Below are 10,081 nucleotides of genomic sequence, written 5' to 3' on the forward strand. Positions count from 1 at the left end.
TGACTCTAGTAGAACTTAGTTTTAAAATAAAAACATTATTTTACCAAAAATGTGTTTATATTTCGACCAGAAATATTGAGTGCTATTACTAGAATAGTTGGGTTTTGGGCTTAAAAATAATTAAACGTTAAAACATAAGTATTGCAAATTATTTCTTATAAAAATTCAGTCATTAGCATAAAATAAATAAAAACCATCACCTCCGATATTCCAACACCGCCGTAATGCAATGCATACGCGAAGAATTTGAATATTTGTAAGAGGTATCGCACACGGTCGCATATGGGAGTTATGGGAATTATGACATTCCGCTTTGTGACAAATCGTAAAGTATTTGAGACTAAATTTAATGACAGTCGATTATAAATTATAACAACCCCACCTTTTCGTCCGCTGTGTAATTTTGTGTATTACCACTGACATTTGGAAGACACGCATTGGCTTGATTGCTTAGACCCTTGGACTATAGCTGTCTTAAAAACAAACTAGCAAAACTGAAATCAGACAGTTACTCAATCATGAATACGCTTAGATCTAACTTTATGCTTTTTGAGATGATTTGAAGGGGTAATGTAGGTATTTAATATAGCTTTTACCTCTGTACCAATAACGACATTTGGTGACATACCTCGCATAATAAGAATGTTTTTTTTCTTTTTATACTACGTCGGTGGCAAACAAGCATACGGTCCGCCTGATGGAAAGAGGTCACCGTAACCTATGGACGCCTGCAACTCAAGAGAAACTTGTACACTCCCTTTTGCTGTGCTAAGTACACAGCAAAAAGATATTATGTATAAAAGAATTTTGACATTGTCAACGGATTCATATTGCTATTTATACTTATAATACGCCATGTGCGATAACTCAAACTTTTACGAATACTACTTGGAAACAGACGTCAGACGTCGATAAATGCAGACTGTACTTATAGCACGAACGGAATGATTGCTTTACGGCCCTTGGGGTAGTCGGGGAACTCCTTCTTGTAGTTGCGGTGCTTGCCCAGCGCCCACACCGCCATCTGGTAGAAGCCGACCGCGGCGAACAGGCCGGCTGGAATGAAAGGAAGGTTTGTGTGAACATGGGCAAATTAGACTCAGATAATAGATAACCAAACAACAATGAGAGTGATCGTCAGAATGGCAGGTGTACATCAAGCAATCCTGGTGCGGTATACTTCACGAGTTAGTGCTAGCAATGTGCCAAATGTGCCCCAAAATTCAAGCAATGTGCTCTTTAAACTCCAGAGATATTTAAGAAATTAATGTTACCCGCCATTCTGACGTCAGGTCGGCGGGTGCACTTCCAGTTCTAGCTAATGGCTGCCTATACAAGGGTGAAAGTACTGCCTAAGGTTAGTGCTCGCAATGTGCTTCCACATGTATGAAGCACAAACTAATTCAGAGCCGTTGAAGAGTAATATGGAATTGAATAAATATATCTATAAACGCCTGCTGAAATAAAATAGCAATACGCGCTTTACACAAAAAAGTGATCTATTTTATTTCAGCAGGCGTTTATAGATATATTTATTCAATTCCATATTACTCTTGGAACGGCTCTCTGTCGACGATCGAAGTTTACAATAGTTATTTGTTTTACAAGGGAGTAAAGTTGTTGTTTAACCGCACGTGCCAACCCGAGCAAGCAAAAAATTCCAATATTGAACCGCAAACGTAGCGAGTGGTTCAAAAGTGAAATCTTGAGCGTTGCGAGGGTTTCAAGGCAAGAAGCTTAAACAAACTTTGCCACCGAGTGAAACACAACATTTCTCACCACACCAACACTAATAAGATAATGACTATAAAACATCAAACTGAATCGAATCTATTTATTCAACATTTATGATTCAAAATCATCATTTATAGATAAAATCTACCAGCCAGCTTAAGACATCAAGTTAAAATTTGTATGAAATTACTTTGCACTCTTGTGGATAAAATGCAGTTTTGCTATCTGTTTTCGAATAGCAAAGAGAGCTTTTACTAGTTGGTGTGGAGAAAAATAAATTGAAGAATAATAATACTTTAAATTTGTAGCAGTGAACAATGTTCATAAGTATTCCAAATTTCAAAGCGATAGCATAAGTAGTTCTCGAGATATGTAATAATGTGACAGACAGGCGGAGTCGCACCATAAGGGTTCCTTTTGTACCTTTTTGGCACGGAACCCTAAAAACTAAGAATATGTAAAGATACTCTCTAAAATATCAATATCCAAAGAGGTAATACAGTCACCAGTAATAATAGGCTAGTTTCCTATACTTAAAATTAGTTATTTGTTATACAAGGGTGCAAAGTTGTATTTTAACGCCGAGTGTGGAATTGAAAAACGAGCAAGTGAAAGGATTCTATAGTTGAACCACGAGCGAAGCGAGTGGTTCGAGAATAGAATCCTGAACTTGCGAGTTTTTTAACACACGAGAAGTAAAATACATTGCACCGAGTGTAACACAAAACTTTTCCCCTCACTATAGCGAGGAAAGTACAACGCAAAAAGCGCGTTTATCACTGCTTCCAGTAGTTTCACAGGTCACAGGTGGTAAATCATCGTCAACCCGAGATTCACTCACTTTTATCAATTTTAAAGCAGAAAAAATTACTATATTCAAGGTCAAATTACTTTATCCACTAGTGGATAAAATGCATTTTTACCCGCTGGTTTTGAAGGACAAAACACGTGTTTCCGAGCTAGTGAGGGGAAAAAATATTATGTAACTTTTCTAAGGTCACTTATGACTCTAGCAATAAGATAGTGTCGGTCGGATATTTTTGCGGCCATCATATTTTTTCTGGTGACTGTGCAATTGTGCATTAGGGAACATGTGAATGTAGTGGCTGTCCATTGCCTTTAGTTAAAGTTAAAAACTTAGCTAGTTTCCGGATCTTAAACCACCTACTAAATAAAATATCCTAGATTTACACAATTAAATTTAAATTAACGTGCTCGTTAACAAACCAGAGTTTGATGCTCCTATTATTAGAACTAGATCACTATTAAACAATAGTGGTAAAATTCATTACTCATTAGGTACATTTAACTTCAATTAAAAAAAAAATTGAGTTAGCCAATTGTAGGTAAGTACATTTTTTTTTATCTAGCCTATAATGGTGTCCCACTGCTGGGCAAAGGCCTCTCCCCTTAACCTCCATGACTCCCGGTTTAGTGCCTCTTCCGGCCAGTTGGTGAGGAAGGTGTCTAGGTCATCCCTCCATCTTCTTCTGGGCCTGCCGCGTCCGCGCTCTATTTGTGGCATCCACTTGGTGGCTACACTAGCCCATCTGTCAGGATGCATGCGGCAGACGTGACCAGCCCAGTCCCATTTGAGCCTGGCAGTCCTCTCGCCGACGTCGGCAATGCGGGTTTTTGAACGCAGCGTGGTGTTCAGTACAACATATTTTTCAAATTTCGCAGAACCTTAATATTATACTAATAACGTCATGATTATTCTAAACCATTTACCATTGAGCCGAATAACGGTATTACGTCAAACCAGATTGACTACTAACAACAAATTGTTTAAATATCTTAAGTCAAGTTCATGTCGACTATCCATGTGTGGCAGGATTTATTTTCAGTGTTAAAACATTGTTGTTTTGAATGATTTTTAGTATAAAGGTATTTTAAACACTTCACCTTCAAGTATTATGTGAATGATACTTGTAAATTAAATAAACGCTTATGTAAATGGTATGCCGAAGCGAGCAAAGGTCATGGTAAACACCGGCGTCCGGCAGTTAACGTTATCAAAGTCATCGTTTTCTTATCTATGGTTTATATACTCATATCTCTTATATTGCACTGGAGAAATTCCATATTTAAGGGTAGCTCACTTTATGCTTAATGAGAGTGAGACAAAATGCATATTTGATCAAACATTGGACAGATGGAATACCACCATAATTCATATACAATCTTGAATTATTCTTTAGGGTTGATAGGGATAAGTTCACAGGGCCAATACATCAGGGTGAAAATTGAATTACCAATGAGTAACAATGAGTTGGTTTTTCAGTGTGATTTTTGAATCTAAATCAAATTACAGAACTAGGTGATAATATCTAAAATTCTAGGACGATTTCTAACTTCATTAGTGATTGATCAGATTGACCTTGGTTGAATAGTAATGAGGCTATTAAACTTCTTTCACATTGCCACGCAACTGTCATTGTATCCGTGCCGCAACCGGCCTAATGTAATTACCGAACACGTATTCTTTGGCACAGCAATCTTGTACGTACTAAAAGGCCGCCAATTTAATAAATATAGTTTTGAAGTGTTGAATTCTTACAGAAAATGATCTTTGCGCCTTCTTTTCTGACAAGTTGTGTGTGTTGCAGTATATTTACTCAAAATGTGTGAAATGGAATTCCTGCCAAAGAGGACAATAGCACGCCTATCTATCTATATGATATACTTTCTAGTAGCTTTGTACTTTATATAATTTCTTGAAATTAATTTCCAGTGTTAATTTTTTTTATGAATATTTTTGCTTATTAAATTGTATCTTGTTTTTTAATGCATGTTAATTATAAGATGTAATGTTTTGAAAAGAAGTGGCCCGCCGAGTTTCTTGCCGGTCCCATAGTGGATACCCCCCTCCAACTGAGGGGGGACTGAAATCTTCTCGAGGCTGAGGCGTAAGGTTAGAGCCGGCGTAGTTTTATTTGACGTTCATAAGCGCATTGTAATATGCCTACTTGGAAAATAAATATTTCATTTCAGAAGCAGGTTCTTTAACCCTCAATTGGGCATAAGGAGTATACTTATTTCCCACGGTTCCCACCATATTTAGAACTCTAACTTTGACAAGTTTCAAAATAGACTAAATTTTGACATTCTCATGCCCAATTAAGGGCACAATTGCAGTAACAAACATTGCTCAAACTTACCAGGTGCACACTGTGTCATAATGGTAAAGAACACCCAGGAGCCGACTTCATAAGTGTAGTTAGGGCAGGACACGTAGTTAAAGAGAGCAGAGAAGGGGTTGCCGTCAGGTACAGGGATGCGCCTCACTTTGGTGCCCGGCGGGCGCAGGTTTTTCAGCAAGATGTGGATGCTCAGGTTCCCTAGTTCACAGAACTGTAAAGTGAAAAAAAAATGATCATGTCTAATAGTGACAGCTGCGTTATGATTTTATAAACCTAGCTTTTGCTTGCGGCTTCACTCGCGTTAAATTCGAAATTTGCGGAATGCTCCATACAAACTTCCTTCCCCCATTTTAGGGAAATGAGGGGTTTGAAAGAGACAAAAAGTAGCCCATGTCACTCTCCATTCAATCGACTATCTCCACTTAAAAAATCAAGTCAATTTGTCGCTCTGTTTTGTCGTGAAAGACGGACAGACAAACAGACAAACTTTCCCCTTTCCCATTTATAATATTAGTATGAAATTTCGTCATAGACCACTTGCAGTATTTAAAAAATCCATGGACGCCTGTAAAACTATTTTAGGAAAACAATTAGGTTTCTTCAAGGCTTTCAAGCTACCTCCTGCAGATCCCCAAATAGCAGTCTGTGGACCACACTTTGAGAAACCCTGGCATATATGAAAGATTCATTAAGATGTGAGTGTGCACAGGAAAATGTCCCACTTTGTTGATTGCTATAAAGATACAAGTAAATCTAACCTTACTGGCAACCAACAAAGTGGGACGTTTTACTAAACATACTCACACAAGGCAACATATCAATTCAAGGCAAAATTAAGGAACTCATGATGCTATTATAGTCGCTTGTCAAATTATACAAAGTACACAAACTGTTTGACCCCTGCATTAATGATCTATTCAACATTTTAAGCATGTGAAGTTTGCTTTATTTAAAACTTATACTTTAGAATCCAGCATTAAAAACAGTAAATGGGCAGGATGTGGTCATATTTGTATAAATGTAATACATTTGAAGAGAATAAATAGGTACCATAGTCATATTTTTACACAATTATGCCTAGACCAAAATATTCTGTTTGAAACTGCTGTCTTTAGTGTACATACATTTAAAATCACAATTTCATCGAAACCACTCACTTCCGGTTAAGAGGTAAAATTTAGTATCAAAAATCTGGATACCTACACAATAATGAATTCAAAATATCTGAAACATATTGGAGCTTAGAGTATTATTTTATGAATTGAGGCACTTATTTCCTTGTGAAACCTGTTATGTCAATGGAATGATAAAATTACATAAAATTGTAGCATACAAGGTTAAAATACTCATGTAATGATATTATGGGTGAATCAACTTTTTCTTGCCTGTTATTGCCAGGGTTTCGGTCCCCTGAGTCATGCTGGTTTTATTTAAAATTATGTTACTTAAACTATGCAAACATGCATTTCTCTGGTGTTAACAAGCCCTGTCCTTAATTTGCCACTTACAAACATTTATTTATTGTAAACATAACTTACAGCATTACAGTCGAAACCAAAGCACTGTCCAATTCAGTTTATAGATATTATTAGGTGATTAACAAAAGAAACAAACATATATAAAATACGATCACCTTTCGTCCATCACCTCACAATACTGCAGACACATTTGATACACAATCATCCATCTGCTTGCAAACACATCACATACTGGTGCCCATGACAGAAACTAGTTCAACTGTTTTAGAGCCCACAAAGCTGGTGCATTTCTATGTGCTACAGTTCGTGTAATTGGGGTTGCTAAAAGGTTGTGATTATAGTGTTATCATGGACTACATGCATGCTTGCATAATTTCAGTAGCCTAATTTTGCATAAAACCAGTGTGACTCAGGGGACTGTAACCATGGCAATAAACAGGCAAGAAAAAGTTGATTCACCCTTATATACTTACAGTAAACCCAGCAAGTCCTATGTAGAAGCAGTTAGTGCAGGGTGGCGTGTACAGGGGGTGGTTGATGTGGTACGCCACATACAGGGTGAACAGCCAGTAGTAGGAGCAGTTCTTGAACAAGTTCCTCAACGGCATAGTGCCGTGGGAGAAACGGTGGACAAATAGGGTTTCCAGCAATCTTTTGGCATAGTGGATGGACCAGCATATAGCAGCAACGCTAAAATACACAACAATAATAAAAGCTATCACAGTACAATCAAATATAGCAGCAAAGGGTTTGCCATCTACCAATAATAATTGATGATTTAACCATTTTATTTTGCATTCATGTACATTATGTACTTAGAGTACTTGGACTTAGTTGTGTTAGCCATGACATATCTATATTGGTTAAAAGTTAATAGATTATTCTTGTATGAATAAAAGATAGACTAATACTATAAATATTTATAAATAAAATATTATTTACTGGTCTATAGGGATTGCAATCCGGTTTGATTCCCAATCCGGCCGGATCCGGCCGGATTTCGACCCCAATCCGGCGGATCCGGCCGGATCCGACCGGATTGGCCTTGAGGACTAAAAGTACCCAAATAGTGCCTTTTTTACATATTTTCACCATAATATGACAAGTATGATGGTATTTTGCATCACGATTAATAAACCAACAGTTTAAAGGCTTAGAAATCAACTTGTTTACCAGTTAACAAGTAAATTTTACTATAATAATCAGTCGCAAATCAAATTATTTCGTTCTTTTGAAACTTTGATAGGATAACAAAATTATTATTAGTGTAACGATTTACAGTAATAGGTACCTATAGAGCTTTTAAGATACGATAAAGAGCGGACATTATAACATACCTACAAACATACATGCGTTATGAGATCAGTATTTAAAAAAAAACCTGTATTGTGTTATTTTACAGTTTAACTTTACTCACATGAAAAGAAGAACAAAAAAAAGTATCACAATCATATTAAGTAAGCATAACTATTAAAAGTCAGCGTTAACCTTTTCTCAGTCTGTATAAAAATATCCAGTATCGGTTAAGAAAAACTACAGTAACTAAATTAAAGCCAGCAAGAGTAATTGACCTTAGTAAGTATTATTTGCTATTGCTGAATCAACAATCTTACTGGTTACCTTTTAAAAATGTTCATTTTTAAGCTTTGAATTTTATTATTCTCGTAGCAATATGACCGTAGCACCTTTTTGATGTTGATTGTTTCCAAAATTCGTTGGCTATTCTAAAAACTATTGTTAAACGTAAGTTGTTTTAATAACATAATTACTTTAGGTTTATGTTTATGTTGTATGCAGTTTAATTTAAAAATTTTCTTGTATTACGTTACGTTATGTTGTTTTCTTATATTCATTTAGTGAACATTATTTGGTTTACAATTATGAACCTCCAGGTCTTTTGTTATTGTTTTTCTCTTTTTGCAGTACATTTTTGTATTGCCAATATGTAATGTGTTTATGTGACTGTTTGGTTTCTGAATAAACTAAAAAAAAAAAAAAAAAAAAAATATGCTCTCATACTTCTCATATTATGCTGAAAACATGTTGATCTTGAAGTCCTACGTCACCACAGAGGTGCAAAGAGCCTTCACGAGCTCGCGCCACGCTTTCCTATCTTCAGCTACCCTCGTGGTCTCGCTCCAGCTCGACCCGGTCGCTCGTAGTCCATCCTCAACGGACCGTTTCCATGAGTATCCAGGGCGCTCGGAGCCACGACTTGCATTTTGCGGTTTTCAGCCGAAAGCAATGGTTGCGTTATTTCGTTCCCCTCTTTGAATAGTGTGCCATCCATGTTCCTTTTTGTGTCGCGGTTAGCTGCTATATACTCCATAGGTCTCGATTTCGGATAGTGTCTGGTCAGAAAACGCAAAGGATCGACCTCAGACCATGGTTATTTGTCACTCTCCACCACTCCACATTATGCATCCCAACAAACAATCCCACAGATTTAACTACGGATTCCAAAACGGAAAGTGTAACGCGTTGCTTGAGCACATTATTTGACTTCCAAACGGCCTTCTAATGCATAAAACATACGTACTAAAATGTTTTTGGATTGGAAATCAGACCGGATTGCAATCACCTGTTGAGCGACGTTCAAATGTTGCCGTAAAATTATTTTTTTTGCACTTTTTAACATATCGTGTTACATTACCGGATCCGGCGAATTTCACCAGATCCGGTGTCATGAAAAAAGTACCGGATCCGGCCGGATTACCGCATCCGCCGGACCGGATTGCAATCCCTACTGGTCTACCATAACAGCAGAAATTAAGTCTGGGAATTGTTAAATATTACATTATTAAAACTCACCTGGCAACAGTAGAGGGACCTTCTGAAGGAGTTCCATAGAGAATCCAGGGTCTCTGGTAAACCCAGAGGTACACGAACAGTGGGCCTGCGTATTCTGCCAAGAATACCCCCTTCCATGAGATTTGAGGACCCAGGTCTCTAACATAAAGCTTGGAACCATTTTGGATATTTAATTCTTTAAGGGATTGTTCTTCTTTTAGCGATTTGCCTTTGGCTTCAAGAGTTATGGCTTGGCGACTGGGATATAATGACTTCTTCACCGACTGATGAATTTTATCTTTCACAACTTTGATGGTCGCATCTGCGGGCACTTGAACTTTTCCCAGCGGCTTGGAACCGACGTTGCTTAAAATCTCAATCTACAAGAAACGTGTTTCTTAAGTATTTAGTGACAAACGAAGCGGCATAGTAAAACAGGTTTTAGAATTGCAGGTACACTTACCTCCATGGTTTATTGAATGAAGATCTGCGCAAATATACTATTTACTTAATATAACGTAACTTGCTTATCGGTTGGCAAAGAATCCAACCGTATGCAAATTGCAAACGTTACGCCGCAACATACAACTTAGGCAATCGCGTAAAACCAACTAATTTACTTCAATTCAATGATCAATCAAACTTCGACCCGACTACGGCGACTACGAATGAAAATTATGACAATGACGTGACGTGACAGCTTGCTTGACACGAACGCGAATGACGATCGGAACGAATGAAAGGAATGACAAAAAGTGAGAGGTAAACCATTGTCTACATCGTTGTCACTGTGCAAGGTTAAGGGCCTTTACAAATTCACTGATGCGGCAAGCGCATACTTGTATGTACTAATATGCATAGCTGGGCATTAACTCGTTAATCCGTTAATCGTTAATTAACGAAGTTAACATTTCTGTTAACGGATTAACTTTTAAG

At 37.3% G+C, this 10,081-nt stretch overlaps 1 protein-coding gene across 1 annotated transcript; it reads right to left on the reverse strand.

Moving 5' to 3' along the window:
- Positions 1-823: 823 nt before the first annotated feature.
- Positions 824-9,824, reverse strand: LOC125225075 (probable very-long-chain enoyl-CoA reductase art-1). The gene is made up of 5 exons (XM_048128597.1): positions 9,609-9,824; positions 9,167-9,525; positions 6,829-7,045; positions 4,896-5,088; positions 824-1,056 (listed from the first exon to the last, which is right to left on the reverse strand). The coding sequence occupies exons 1-5, from the start codon at positions 9,612-9,614 to the stop codon at positions 929-931; spliced, it is 903 nt and encodes a 300-aa protein (XP_047984554.1). The 5' UTR covers positions 9,615-9,824; the 3' UTR covers positions 824-928.
- Between the last annotated feature and the right edge of the window lie 257 nt (positions 9,825-10,081).

The sequence above is a fragment of the Leguminivora glycinivorella genome, chromosome 4 (genome assembly GCF_023078275.1).
Source record: "Leguminivora glycinivorella isolate SPB_JAAS2020 chromosome 4, LegGlyc_1.1, whole genome shotgun sequence".
NCBI lineage: Eukaryota > Metazoa > Arthropoda > Insecta > Lepidoptera > Tortricidae > Leguminivora > Leguminivora glycinivorella.

Coding starts and splice junctions, on each gene's coding strand:
- LOC125225075 (XM_048128597.1), bottom strand. Junction 7,046..9,166: donor GGTCCCTCTACTGTTGCCAG/GTGAGTTTTAAT, acceptor TGTGTATTTTAG/CGTTGCTGCTATATGCTGGT. Junction 1,057..4,895: donor TATGACACAGTGTGCACCTG/GTAAGTTTGAGC, acceptor CTTTCATTCCAG/CCGGCCTGTTCGCCGCGGTC.